General features: G+C 41.8%; 1 protein-coding gene across 1 annotated transcript in view; it reads right to left on the minus strand.

Annotated features, from left to right (window-relative positions):
- Positions 1–15,736, minus strand: part of POLN (DNA polymerase nu) — a 215,139-nt gene that overhangs the window by 175,016 nt on the left and 24,387 nt on the right. Inside the window, exons 7-9 of the mRNA XM_019552905.1 lie at positions 13,488–13,645; positions 3,856–3,924; positions 379–439 (exon numbers count right to left, since the gene is read on the minus strand). Of these exons, the coding sequence (XP_019408450.1) occupies positions 379–439; positions 3,856–3,924; positions 13,488–13,645 (288 nt within the window). The remainder of the gene's footprint in view (positions 1–378; positions 440–3,855; positions 3,925–13,487; positions 13,646–15,736) is intronic.

The raw sequence follows: 15,736 nt of genomic DNA on the forward strand, positions 1-15,736 counted from the left end.
GCAACTTAACCGAGTCACTTAGGCCGGTTGTTTTAAACTTAATTGTAAAGTTCAAAACTTAGGAATTAGCTCCATACCTAAGGGCTTAAACAGTGACCTGATTTTCAGAAGTACACTTTATTTTTGAGCCTAACTTTAGATCACCTGATTGGACTATTTTGATCTTAACCTCTGCTCTCCAACTGCAAAATGTGAAAAATGCCATCAACCCCAGACAGCTGTTGCAAGGATATTATGTTTGCACACATTTGTACATAAACCTTCTGTTTATACAAACAGAAGATACAAATAATCTTAAAATACTGTGGGTTATAAATCATACTAGAAAATACTATCCATAAGATCCAAAGGCTCAGGTTCTGGACTTGTGTTTCTTACCTGCCAATATTTTTATCAGCGGGAGCTCCAAAGTGAAAAACAATTTCCACAAGCCTTGAACCTATGATACATAACAAAAATAAACTAGTCAATGTATAAAATTATTTAAATTAAAAAATAAAAGACTAAATTGTGATGCTGCTATTCCCCATACAGAGTATCCCTTTCACTTAATACAACTTTTCAGAAGAAAGCAAGCTTAAAATTACTGTACCATAATCTGGCCCATAAACACATATGAATGAGGGAAGAGAGTGGGGGGGGAGGGGAGAGAAAGAGGTGTTTATCTGTAGTACAGTATAATGTTTTATTTCAAAGAGTGTAGACCATCCTAGTCCTCTGAAGAAAAAATGCAGGAGACAGAAGTTTTGTCCACAGCTCCAGGCCTCTTTCAGCCAGCAACTGAGAAAGGCATACTGGCAGGATGTTTATTTGTGAGGCTTCCTTTTGTTTTCAATCTCCCTCCTGGTGCATTATCGTGAATAAATTAATCCTTAAGACTAGCACTCCCTCTTCAGAAGTCCCCTCTTTCTAAGAAAACTTTTGGGGAGGGAAAGCTTGTTTAATGTTTTGCATTTTCTTTTTCTTTGGCCTCTTCTGTAAGATTTATTTAATCACTGGCCTTTGCTTTCTGTTGATAGTGTTTGCAACTGATTGTCATGCATTTAGAAATAAATGTCTGTTGGTCTTATAAAATTAAATAAAATAATCTTGACAGCATTTTGGCATCACATTTTGATGCAAACCACTTAAAAACAAATCTCATCAGTTCTGACTGCTTCAGCAGTATCAATAGCTATGTCAATGCCATGCATCACAAGTAACCATAAATCAATGGTATCTCCTGCTCTACTGAATTCAGCACCACAGCACTACCGTGGAACCTTATCTTTGCAAAGACCCATGCCTGTCTCCTCTGAAAAAAGGGTATTTCTAAAATATGCTGGGATTTGAAAGCATGTTGGAAGAAGCAGACTTCTGGTCATTTTGACCTCTGGCCAACAGAACTTAAAATTGTCACCAGAGCAATCACTCTTGCAGAGATTATGACTGCAAGTCTGTTTGTACCAGTACAAAGTTTAGAATTTTGCTGATGGAAATATAACAGCTGAATAACATGTCATTTGAGGAAGTGGTTTTATTTTTGGTGACAAAGTCTGGATTCTGCTAGCAGAAAACAAAGATGGATGCACACAAATAAATTTGATCCGACTGTAACAGGGCTGTCCCAGGGCCAGTTGGATGTTGGTCTGCCCACCTGTTTCTGGGCCAGCTGCCCGCCTCTCTCCCCTGCCATGCCTTGATGGAAAATGATTAAAATATTACCCAAGAGGAAGGCTGCCCGTTTCCTTCCCTGATGCCAGGGGGGTTATCTGCAGCTCTGAAACCTCCCCTACACCAAAGCCCATGCCTCACAGAGGACATCCACATGTTGTTTGTAACCCACACCACAATTGGTGCTCCGGGGTCTCACAGGAACTCTCACTCCTTCCCTGGACCAGCAGATCATTGTGCTCAACCTTTAGGCCTTTCTTCTACCCACACTCAGCCTCCTTGCAGTGGAGGACTTACTGGGGTCAGGACTCACCCCTAACTCTCTGGCTGAGGCCACCCCCCTCAGCCTCAGGTGCCCAAAAACATTCCTTGGCCTACTCCTCTCACGTGGGGTTCCAACTGATGCCCACTCTAGGGTCTCTACACCACACCCTAGCCTGGGGTCTTCTCATCATCCTCACACTCAACTAACTCACAGAGCTGGCCCCTGCACTGCCCTTCAGGCTTATTCCCAGCTCAGTCCTACTCAATGCACCTCTGGGACTGCCATTCAGGCCTACTCCCATTCAACCCTACTCTGTGCAGGATCACCTACATCCTGGGCCTCTCAGGGCCTTCACAACTGCCCTCTCTCTCCAGGGCCACACAACTATCCCCAATCAGGGGCTTCCAGGGACTTCTTCCCCTGTGGGCTCAGGTGGCTGCAGGTGTGCCTGGCCACACTCTTCTACTGGGGTCTTACACCCCACCTGGAGCTCAGGTGGCTGCAGCCATGCCTAGCCCTCATGCCCACCGAGTTGTGGGAGCTAGAAGTTAAGGCACCCCGACCCACCTTTCACTGGGTGGTACCTGGCCTGGTATTTCCTGGGGGCTTCCATGCCACCAGGAGCCCCACCAGGCCACCCATCCCCAGCAGGATGCAGTTTCAAGTCAAGCCCATAACCAATCGCCTCATTGACTTCAAAAGGTGCACTGCCACACTGAGAAACAGCAAACATAACTGTCAAAGGGCCATCTATTAAGATGTTTACTGCACAGTTGATTACTTAATTGTACAGTAAATGTCTCAGCGTCTACATGTGCATCCCTATTAGGGCAGGGGTTCCCAACTTTTTCATGCTGAGGACTGGAAAAATCACAGACCAGCAAACCACAGACCAGAAGTGACTGGCATACAGCAGGCAGGCAGCCAATCCTTTTTTCAACTCAGCATAAAAGAAGAGGTGGCTGCCAGTCCACAGTATGCCAGTCACTTCCAGTCTGCAGTTTGCTGGTCCGGGGTTTAACTTGTCCACAGTCGCTTGCGGTCTGGCAGCCAACCTTTCGTGGCCTGGTACCCGGCCACGGCCCAGGGTTTGGGAACCCTTGTTATTAGGTCACAAGGAACTAATAAGCTCCACAGAAGGGTCGTACTTGTAAATACAATACAAGTACTACCCTGCTAGGGAGTTTTTTCCCTGTGCAGCAGTGCACAGAGATGCTGACTGGCTAGCTAGGGCATGACAGTGCTTCATTACCAGAACTGCCTGCTGGCTAGCCCCACACTGAAGCACCCTTGTGCCCCAAGCCAGCCCCTCTGCAGCATGTCTAACCCAGCTGGAGCAGCTCTGGACTAGCAGGAAGGCCCCCCAGACTCCCTGCCAGCTGGGGCTACTGCTACGCAGCTCAATATACTGCAATCCAGGCATGCACACAGGGCGTGTTTACATGTGCCCATATGACAACATTGCTACTGCACCATGCTTTAGTACTTTCTCTTGGAAGTACTAAAGCATAGCACAGTAGCAGCCTGTACTGCGTTGTATGCCAGGCGCAAGGTTATTATTAGCTGCTACTTTGTAGCATGCTATAATGAGGGAGTGTGCCACTATAGTAAAGTAGCTGCTGGTCACGTGTAGACAAACATGGTCACTACCTCACTATAGCATGTTGCTATGGCCACAGACTCATGCCCAAGAGCTTCCTGGGAGCAATAAGCTCCGCAGTTTATTGCTACTCCCAATGGCATGTGTAGACACACCCATAATGCTGCAGTTTTGACCAGGCTTCAGTATCACACAAGGTTTAGCATAGGAGGCCTTTTGTCTTGTTTGCATATATGGATTATTTCACTAGAATACAAAGCAAAAATTAATTTTCCTTTACTATATCATTGCATAGGTACGATTTACTGTAATGATATTTTGTTAAAAACGGCCTTGCCTGTAACTCCTGAGAAAGGTCCATCATTACACTGTAAAGTATCTTCAAGTTTAGACCCAAGTTCTGATGCTGTTTAAGAAAAATTAGAAATACAAATTACTTATATGAAACCACAAAGATTACCAGGCTATTTCAAGATTAAGAGAGTGAATAATGGGAAAGCATTTTTTCCTTGGGTGTTTGTGAACATTAGTTTTTGTATTTCTAGCAGCACCTCTGTATTACGGATTCTCACAACCCCATGGAATGTGGCTAAGTAGCAAGATGGAATGTCTAGGATTTTACCTGTTCCTTATTTTACAAACCATACATGGGAACACACGTTCTGAGCGAGAAAGAGATGTACTTATTTTTTGCAGTAATATAACATTGCGCCTTGATGATAAAGGTAAAATTCTGTTCTAATTTCTAAAAAAACAGAAGTTTTCTGATCTGGTAATTGGCTTTCTATTAACTAGATTTACCACGTCTTAATTCCTTCCTCTCTTTAGTTCCACAGGTGGTTCAACATTGCAGCAAAGCTGTACCACTGTCTCTAGCTGCCAACTAAAGAATTATTCCAAAGATGCATAGGAACTTGTTCAGTATGAATAGCAACAGTACTGTTAATGCCATTGAACAAAGTAGACTATTTGGCATACAAAAACTTAAGATTGCCCCTTGGCTCCTAGAGTCACACTAACGATGGTAAAATTATGAAAGGCACTGTTACCAGCAAGGAAGTAACCAGGTAAGATAGTATCCTTTCCAACCCATATCTCCCACTACTGTGTGATGCTTAAAAATGAGAAGTAATTAATTTTATATAGGCAGGGTTAAAGATTCAGGTAAGGAACTGTTCTAATTAAAATAATGTCAAATTTCTAGCATACTTTAAGGGAAGATACAGACAAATTGGAGAGTTGAGAGGTGGGCAACAAAAATAACAATGGCTTTAGCAAACACCACTTGTGAGAAAAGGTTAAAAGAATTAGGTTTGTTTAATTTTAGAGAAGAGAAGACTGAGGGGGCACATGGTAAGAGCCTTCAAATATGTAAAAAAAAATGGGGATCACTGCTCTCCAAGGCCATTAAGGACTGAACAAGTAGTAATCTTTTTCTTTTTTTTGCAGCAGGGTTGATTCAGGTTAAATATTAGTAAAGTATTTCAGTAAGGACAGTTACATCACTGAAAGAGACAGTTTGTGGAATTCCTGACATTGGAAGTTTCCAAGAACATCTGTCAGGGACAGTTTAGCTAGCTTTACTTGAACATGTCTTAGAGCAGGGGGACATACTAGAGGGATTAAACTTCTCTCCTCTGAGCTCCAAAAAGTTGGGAAGGACAGCTGGAAAAGAGTCTTACTTTTCTCCTCAGTGAGCTCATAACTCCATTTCAGTATCTGAGTGAATCTTTACAGACTTTTGCCTTCTGGACTGTGTTTTGCAGGGATTGCACCTTTAGCTAGCTAGGTAGATTATATACCCAAATGAACCAAATTTGGGTATGAATAGACAAGACAACTCACTTTCCAAAGAGACTGAATGCTTACTCACAGAGAATGCTGCTTTGGTTTAGGCCATTATTTGGGGGACAGCTTCTCTCTTGCCCAAGGGAAGGTAGAGCTTTGTTATTGCCCTGGGGTGGAATATCTTTTCCTATTTCTTTCTTCCGTATACCCAAGCTTAGGCTAAACCCTACTACTTTTTCTTCCATATCACTTCTGATCTCCATCTCCTGCTTTCTGTGCCATTAAGTTTGTCCATTTTGAGTACTGCAGCCTTGTTCTGCAAATCTTTTTAATGCTAACAGTATTGTTAAAATCCAACCAGTCCCATTTAGACTTCATTTGTAAAACTTGGATAGAAATTTTCCCATGCTGAGCAAGAGCCCAAATCTTGTCCTCCTCCTGCCAGAAAATATCTGTGAAGCCCTGTGACAAAACACATGGGCTGTTTCATGTGTCTGTCTATTATTATCTCATTTCCCTCCAGCAATAATCCACCTGGCAGGTAACAACCTATTATTCTATTAGTTACTTCATTAAAACAAGTGGCAGCACATGTGTAACTTATATAAAAAGTTACAACTCTGCTGATGAGCTGTGATAGGATTTCTACAGTTTCCTTTTTAAAAACCTCTAGGAAATTACACACAAAAGCAGTTATCAGGCTTTTAAAGCCAAGCATTTAATAGGAAATTCTAGCATCCCAGTTTGGGGCTACAGGCAGGGAAGAGGTGCACCTTATAAACTAACAGAATCAGAGATTCATAAGCTTTTGTGAGCAAGAGCTCCTTTAATCAGATGCTGTGAAAGGACATGCACAGAGCAGGCTACCAAATAGAGTGATTTAAATATAAAAGACAAGAAAGGGAAGGAAGTGGGGAAGAGGGGGCAGTGCTGAGAGGTGAACAAGTAATAAACCCATAAGGACAAAGGGATCAATAAAGATAATGGGGTAAGAATCCATAGTCCCTTTTTAGACCATACTTAACACAATCCAGTCAGTGGATGATTCTTGTTCTGCAATTTCACATTCAAATCCGCTTTTAAAGTTTTGCTGTATAAGAACAGCTACTCTGAGGTCAGAGATAGAAAGTCCAGGAAGGTTAAAGTGTTCTGTCACGGACCTTTGTGTATTTGTGGACTTGATGTCAGATTGGCATCCCCTCAATCTCACATAGGTATCACTCCGTCTGTCCAATGTAGCCAGTCAAGAGGAACTGTAAACAGGTGATGGCATATATGATACTAGTAGAGGTGTAGGTGAATGAACCTTGGATGATATAGTTAGTCTGTGTTAATTTGGTCAAGTAATTATGTGGTCCATATTGATGAGGGGGCACAGCTGGCAGCTTGGCCTATTGTAAGGACTGGTGCCCAGGTAAAATAGGAGTTAGGTAGGCAGTTGCTTGAAAGATGCCATTTGATGTTTGCGTTTTGGGCTAGTTGCACGCAAGTCTTCTGGTGTACTCCCCCCAGGTGTTAGGCATCTTGCCTTCACCTGCACTAGTATGAAACCACACAGTCCTCCCATTCTGAAACTGGGTCTGAGCCTCCAGTGCACTGTGCAACTGTGACTGATCAGCAGGTTCAGCTACCTGACAGCCTTCCTTGTTTATTCACTACTGATTACAGTTCCCAATGAACCAAAACAGCTTTTTAAAATCAAAGAATTGCTTAATCTCAATAGTAGGGTAGTAACAAAAACAGAGTTTAAGCACAGTTAAAAGTATTTACTCATATTAATAGCCTACCTAGATGTTTCAGCAGGCCTGGCTTATCCTTGATATTGCTATCTCTGGGAACTGGGGTTCAGTCTCCCCAGCAATCTCTGCCTCTTACCCAATTTTATTGGACTCTCTTAAAGCACTTCAATGTTCTTTGTTCTGGTTTCCCACATGGCTTTCTGTTTCAATCTATTAAAAACTCAGCATGGATAGAGGTAAAACTTCAAAGTGACTGACTTCTGCATTGTTCTTTATGCTTCAGTAATGGAGTATCTGACTCTCTTATCCTTTTTCTTGCGTTTCCCTTCCCCTCCCCCTCTAGCTTGAATTAACCCCTTAGAATGCTACAGAAGAACAATAAAATCACAATAAAAATAGATGGACATATAATATTAATAAAATATTGTAGGCAGCTTCCACAGTCTTCACAGCAAGAATTAAGATGGCCTGTTTTACGTTAATACAGCCTTATTGCCTGTGTGCATTTTGAGATGGAAAAAAAATATTATATAATGAAAAACTATGAGAACCTGCCTCTTTCAGTGAACAAGACAGAGCTGTTCCACAGATGGATCATGGCTATATCTGGTGACGGATACTGCTATCTGTAAGACATCTGCTTCATTTACTGCAGAAGTTGAAAGGTATAATAAATGAGGCAGAAGACTGCATGAAATAAAAGGAGAGTCTCACAATTAAAGACAGTTTAATGCTGCCTTGGTTTCTATTCCTGTCTCTGCCAAACAGTTCCTGAGTGATGGATGCTAAATAAGTCACAAAAGCCAAATTTTCAGAATTGGTCATTAATTATATGACACTTATTTCCTGGATGCCTGCCTTGATACACAGTAGCCTGATTTACATTTATGCTGAACACTCACAAATGCAACTGAAGTCAATGAGAGCTCTGCTTGCATATATAAAATACTGTCTTACTACTAAATATCTGAAAAATGCCCAGCTGAGATTGGGAACCCAAAATGGTTTTTATAAATGGACTCATTTCTAAAATGAACTTAATACGAATACTCATGTCACAGGGACAGTGCAAACAATACATTATTAACATTTGTGAAGTGCTCAGAAACTACAGTGGTGAGTGTCATAATGAAAGCACTCATGAGGAAATCAATAATCGTCTTCAAAGCAGGACTTGAGCAGTGTGCAGAAAAAAAAAGGCTTAGCCCTATATATTGAACATTAAGAATAAAATAAATATTCACTAGCCTGTTCATTCTGTGCAATGAATGAGACAGGGGGCTTGTGGAAATAAATAATTTAATAAATTATAAAGTCAAGGGGGAACGATTGTGATCATCTAGTCTGATCTCCTACATGACACAGGCCATAGGGCATTCATGAATTAATGCCTGTTTGAACTAGAAAGTCTCTTAGGGAGAAAAAAAATCTAATTTTGTTTTAAAAATTTCCAATGGAGACTCAATCCCCTACAACACTTGATACATTTCACCCCTGGTAATTACACTGATTGTTCAAAAAGCCTTATTTCTATCCACTATTTGTCTAACTTCAACTTCGAGTCACTGGATCTTATTATACATTTGTCTGCTTCAGTGAAGAACTCTCTATTACCATAGTAATTAAAGACATTAAAAAAGTGTCTTTTAAAGACACACAAAGGGGTCAAATTAAGATTATACAGGCATTTCCTAATTTAAATGCTTGACTTTTTCAACCTTAATGTTCTTTTAATGTAGTTTCTGTGTGCAGTAAAATAATAGTAGGACGTGGGAAGCCATTTAGAGAATTGTCTAACCAAAATGAATGATTTCTAGCTTTTGAAGCTGTCATCATTTTATTGTTCATCACAAATGAACACACCAAGCAATCCTGAAAGTGGGAACTAGAAGGGAGACACACCTAGTGAACACCTCAGACATTAAGTCAGATTTGTTGTCCCAATGAAGATGAGACCTTCGGCAACTCAGGTATAGACACATACAACAATTAAAACATTTCAAAGAGCCAACAGGACAAACATATGCACCCTCTGAAACATTATAAATGCAGCTGCAACACTCCAAAATAGTGTCTCTCTAACAAAGGGTTATTTTAGAAGGTTTCACTTAGTTATGTCTGGATGTGGGGGATGAGAGCACAGGCAAACAGCTTACCGAATCTTCTACCACTGGGTCCCACTCTATCCTGGACCACTGCTGGGTCCCCAGTGGAACCACTGCATCCCCACCATTGTCGGGTTTATCCCATACGCTCTCTCCCATTGTAGATCCATGTCAATAAATCACAAGAAATTCCAAAATACAAACATGGAGAGGAAAGAAATACTGGTGCTGGAGGCATAGAATCCAAGTTACATTTAGTCTCTGGATCTGGCCATGGGGTCCAAAGGGTAGCGTCATGTGGTGCCAAAACTAGATGAGAGATCTAGATACAATTCAGGTTTAGAACACAGAGGAACCAAGGTCATCAGTTGTTAGAGGTGATGGGCTCCATGCAAGGAGCAGAACTAGTAAGGGGTGAGATCTGTGCTAAGTGAAGGATAATCTGGGCATCAGGCAGTGGACACAAACCTGGTTCTAGAGCTTTAGAACAAGTCAGCAATGACCAACATTTTCTTGGAGGTAGCTGTGCTTATTAATATTTTCTTAACTTCAGGCATTGTAGGTCAGCCCACAGGGGAGTGCGTTAGCCATGTGGCACTCATCAGCAGCGAGCACTGTCTCTTAGTGGAGCATGAAGACTTGGAGCCAGAAAGTGGGGCCAGCACTAGTGCTCTACAAGCCTCTTCATACTCCTGATAAGCCAGGAGGAATTAAAGCTCAAAGCTTTAGCGCCTCAGTACCTATGAGCTTTGGGAAGGCCTTTCACAGACGGATTCAGTTACAAGCCATCTCCAGGCAAGAAAAGAAAAGCTGTTTTCCTACTTGATCCTTTGGTTGGAAACCTCCCTCAGGACCACAGAGGAAAAACTGTTAGGAACAAAATAAAGTGCAAGGGAAGAGACAGAAGGCACCAAGTCAATGAACCCCGCAAAAAGAGCGCTTTCAACATAGTGTTAAAACACCTGAGGCAGTCTCTTGGCTTCACATATGCTTGATACCCCTGGCCTAAATGTAAGGAAAAAAGAATAACCTGTGAAAAAAAAAAAAAAAAGAGGTTTCAGGTGAGAAAGCAGGTTGCAAATGTGATAGACCCTACCCCAGTCAAACACTTAAGAAGAATGGAGAAACAGGAAGGGTACACCACCCTTATTCTCTCAGTGCAAACAGAGCTGCATGAAGTAGGGCAGAATACAACAGGTACTGCTAGGGCAAAGAAACTGCCTCAGGTCCATGGGCAGACTGATCAAACCCATATGGGAGCAAGTATAAGACGACAATTATTTGAGAGAGAATTGCTGCAATGTTGACACAGCAGTCCCTTTGTGATAATTCAGCTCTTGTAAACACAAGCTGGTATTTTAGTATGTTTGAAAACGTCACAGTGCTTTTAAATTGTACATCATCATCTTTCACCATTTTTCCAGCATCTACCCCATCTGGTTCCAGAGCTACAGAATGGCTGCTTTGCACTCTGTAGACCAGTGTTTCTCAGTTTTTTAGACTCGAGGCACCCCTCCACAATTTTTCTGAATGTAGTGGTACCTTCTGTTGATGCAGGCAAGGCGAGCCCCTCCTTTTCCCTGCACAAAAGAGGCTTCACTTAACACCTTTGCTTTGATGAATGAAGCCCAGGCAGTGCCCTTTGCCCACCAGGAAGCACAGGGACAGGGGTGACATACCATTATCTCATCTACAGTGGTTCTATTGCCTCTCTGGGCTCTCAGGTAGGACAGCAACAGCAGCCTCATGGTAGCTCCTCCTGTCAGGCTGGGCTTTCCAGTCTAACCCCACACAGCATCTCTAGAAAGAGGCACAGTGGGGAGGCACCTTTAAAAGGATCTCTCAGTAGCCCCAGTTGAGAATCACTGCTGTGGACTTACCAAGAAGCTTTTTAGTTGAGCACATGAGTAGTCCAGCTGAATGGCCTACAGAAAAGGTGTCAAGCTGTTTTGAAGAAAACTATTAAAAACCTCTTCACAGATAGACAAGAGGTTTTTAATAAGGAAAAGAAACCCAGGAGAACTCCTATAACTACAAACCATGCAGAAGCGTCAAATATTTTTAAATTATGAAATAATCTGTAGAGTTTAGTTCCATTAAAATTATTTTAATCTGATTTTCAGATTACACAGCAGTGCTTTGCATTTCTTCAACAAGGAGGGGCTGTTTATCTACATCTCTCTCGCTCAAACATTTTTCATTAAAAAGTTACCATTTTTCTTCTTTCAATGGGAAGAATCCCCTATCCATTTTGTATTCTCTCTCATTTCTAGGTCTCTTCTTTTTCAATTCTTACAATCTAACACCATCCTTGGATGATGTTTCTTGCTGCAGGTCTCATGTTCACTTTTGTTACATTGTCTCAATGTTCTTTCCTTCCTTCTTGTTTACTCTACGCTCTATTTCACTGGAGGCTAACCTTTTTGATAGGCATACCACAATTTAGTCCTGCACCCTCCCCAGGCACCACTCTGATCCGCTTCCTCTACCTGATCTACCGCTGTGCTTTCTGTTAAATGCTCTGTGATCCCTGCCCAATCTCCTGCTCTGCTTTTTACCCAATGGTCCTTGCCTGATTACCTGCTTTGCCTTCTGCTTCCTGCCCAATTAGATATTGTGCTGCCAGGCCCTCCCTGATCTATTGTATGACACAGAGGCTGTCCATGCCACTTGTGACACGCCTGCTGCAAATTGGCCACCCTGTTTTTTTCATGTTACCAGTCTACCTGGATGCTTGTTAGTCTTCCTTTATGTTCTACAAACCTATCCACTTTATTTGCATGACAACAAATGCTTATTTTATTCCTTCCCTTGCTTTTACTGTACTGTCTTCTTGCTTCATTTCATTCTCTATGCACCACAGGATGGAAAGAACAATGCTGCAGTAGATTACAACAAATGAAGTAGCACAGAGTTGTCATAAACAAGTAAAGAAACTGGCACAGAAGACAGAGTAAGCACAATAGCTATAAAAGAGAACCCCAAGAGGTAACAAGAACTATAAAACGGTTTTGGGGGGAGAAATGGAAACAAAATTACCCCCATATACAAGTATTACATAGATCATTTTGACAGGCAAGTAAAAATAAACAACTAAAAATAGTGCCCTGGGATATAAAAAAAGGAACTTCGAAGACATTTATCACTAACATGTAATAGAAATGTTCCATTTAATTTCACTGAAGAGCTTCCACAGCATGAGGTAAGAAATCATCTAAAATACCCTATTGATATTACAAATCATCCTTTTCTTAGAAATTTTAAGATGCATAAAGAAACACAGCACTTGTTTTAGTGACTTCGCCATTCTATTCTCTCTGCTGCACACAGGTTCTCTCAGTAGTTCTCCCCGATTTGCCAAACTCTCAGAACTATTACAATACTTACTGAAGCCTAGTGTTTCCAAAGTTGGTCTCAATTTTCCCTCCCTCAGACTAGGTAGTGATGGGGAAGTATTTTATTTATTGATTTATGTTGCTCTCCCCATAAAGGCTGAGAACAGCTTACAGTAAAAACAGATAAAATAATAAAACAATTAAACAGTACCCGAAAGAATATACCACTTGCTCCTGTTCAATATGGCTGCTTGCAGATGTTAAAATACACATACATATACATGGCACTTTAAGCTTGGCACAGGAGCATGCTGAGCCCAGCACATGCCCAAAAGTGGCATCATGTTAGTTGGACCCAGCTCACCCACAACATCTGTACAGATCAAAGGCACTTTGGCAGGGCTTTTTTGGTGCTTTTATCTAATAGCTGATTGAATCACCAAAAAGCCCCGCTGAAGTGCCCGAACTATACAGACACTGCAGAGCCCAGTTAAATTAACATGCTGCTTCTCCCGATAAAGTGTGGTTTGTTTGTTTCTATCATCTACAAACAGCCCATATGCCAAAACCCCAAAACCGAGTATTTTAACTGGCCCCAGTACGGGTCTGTCATATATGTGATTCTTGGTATGTGCCACTTTAACCTAGCTACACTAATACAAATAGCTAGGACATACCTCTTGATGATGATATTGCATTTGGGAAACAGGAGATCAAGGATATTTTATGATCATTAATTAATGCTGCCATGGAACCTGGGGGCTGCTTGTCAGAATTTAGTAGTCACTTATGAAAAATTAGAGCCCATTATGGCACAGATTTCAAGTCCTGGATATTTTATACCAGTTATCCAGGATATGTTGTTAAGAAAGAAAACATTCTCCTTCTTCTTGCCAAAGAAACATGCATATGTTTATATAGTTTTCTAAATACAATAGAAAAAAATATTATTATTTTACTCCTTTTTTGTTTATTGTACATAAATCTCTAAAAACTACTTACCAATATATTGCTTAACAAACCCATGTTCATATTCACCATTCTTGTAGAAAGAGGTTTTTTAAAATGCTTTAGTATTAAATACTCAAAAGAGGGAACAGTGTCACTAGGATTTATCAGCCATGCAGCAATCCTTGGATCCAACACAACACAATCAGCAACTGTAAAAATAATGTAAACAATATGAATAATTCATTTCTAGCTCAACCCAAGTATTTCAAATGTCTTTACAATATAGCAAATATTTCAAAAAAGCTGTTAAAGTATTATTTCCCCCATCTTTTGTTTAAACACATGCCTATTCAAACATTTATTGCAAGAAGGTTAAACCAGCACATCTAAATTACACCCAGCACAAACTAATCAGCATGGGAATGCAGTCAACAACAAAGCAAGTGTTTTCTTGTTTTTGCTTTGAAGATGAACAACTGAAGCTACAGGAAAGTTCTCAACAACCACAGGAGGTGCCCCCAGCTGGTTTAGTTTCAGCTTGTTATTTTCATCAACTTTTACCCATTTAAATGAGTACGGCCTGTTCTGAATGTCTGTTTCAGACAAAATTTTCAGCTAAAACAACTTGATCACTTCCAAGGCTGAAGCTAGGAAAAAAAACTGTTTTTACAGTGTTAAATATCCTGGTACGTTTCTTTGGAAAGCTCTAAAACCCTCATATTCGGGGAACAAACTTGAAATCTAACTGGAGAATATAAACCCGTGCGTCAGGGACATATCCTGTGCAAACTCTGTAAAAGATCTGCTCAATTTTGGTCACGTTATAATCCTTTTAAAAATAAAAATCAGTTGGCACATGCCCAATGACAGCTTTAATCATTAAAATCTGCAAAGACTTCATAGTCATTACATGTATTTGAGCTTTTCCCACCTTTATAAGGCTGACCAAACCACTCATACCTATGGGACACCTGAGCCTAGTCCAATACAGAGCTACTTCCCCTGTAATGACTGCTCCAAGGTCAGGTGTAGCCAAGAGCTAAAACCAGGGAACCTAGTTTCAAGGACTCCCTCTGGCACGCAGACAGCATTCAAACACAGAAACAGAGCAAGAGCTAAAAGTTAAGCTCAGAGGGCAAGTCCTTGTTGAGGAGACAAGAAATCTCACGTAGAGGTTGGAACTACACACTAAAGCTAGGCAACATTAAAGTTAAAGCACTGTCTGAACAGTTGCACAGTAAGGGTGAATACCTGTGACTGCACTGCTCGGACATGCTGCTAGAGAGCTGGTGAGCAGGTGCATGGCTAGGAGCTGTCAAGCTCCCCCTGCTTGCCAGTTTTCCAGCATCTACTCCCACCCCTCAGAGCTCACCCCCATCTCCCCCGAGTCTTTTCCCTGACTTCCTGCCAATCTGCAGCTACAGGCACTCTTCCCGGGACAAGGGAAGCTTCTGTCCCACTCCAGGGGCTGGACTTAGCCCAGAGAGCAGTGGCAGGTGAGCGGGTTCCATGGCACCAGACTGGCACCATATTGGCACCATTGAGAGTCTAACGTTACCGCAACATAAAATACCTAAAGCTAGCTAAAGAATCCCTGCCCAAAGAGGATTCCTCTCTGAAGCACTCAGAGCCCACTTAGCTTGCCCTTTCCTGTCTTGATGTGTGGACACGCCCATCTTAAGAGCCCTTAATACATGGGAAAGGTAATGTGCACCTACACCCTTAGATTGAGACCTTTACAAACAAACCTTGTATGCCTATAAAATGAGGGAATATTATCTCTGCTTTGGAGATAATAATCTCTAATAAACATCAATAATTTACAATAGCCGATAAAAATGAGATTCACATTTTTCTCAAGCAAATCAGTTAAAGAACATTTGATTAGTTGACGAGAGCTACCTTTAGTGAACCCATGCTGCACTTTTTACCTTTTTCCATTTACCTAGACATGTCGGGCACTTGTACACGAGATGGTGGGGCCACGCACACGTGACAAAGTGATGAGAAAATCATGCATCTCTGTGCCTGCTCCCAGGAGCAGGGTGGGGGGCAAAGGCAGCGGTGCCCCTCTGCAGGCCATACACATGTTGCCCAGCCAGGGAGAGGGGAAGTTCACATGTGGCAGCCGCCACCACACCACCACTGCTGTGGGGGGAAGCTGGCTGGGGCTGAGGGAGCGAGAATGTATTGGGGGAAGACATGGAGTGGCTGCCAGCTGGTGGCCACTCCTGGTGGGGCTTTTCCCAACACCTTCCCCTCCCTCAGCCCAGGCGAGCGAACATGCAGCGGGTGGGGGG

The sequence above is a fragment of the Crocodylus porosus genome, unplaced genomic scaffold (genome assembly GCF_001723895.1).
Source record: "Crocodylus porosus isolate Cpor-Errol unplaced genomic scaffold, CroPor_comp1, whole genome shotgun sequence".
In the NCBI taxonomy this organism is placed as follows: domain Eukaryota; kingdom Metazoa; phylum Chordata; order Crocodylia; family Crocodylidae; genus Crocodylus; species Crocodylus porosus.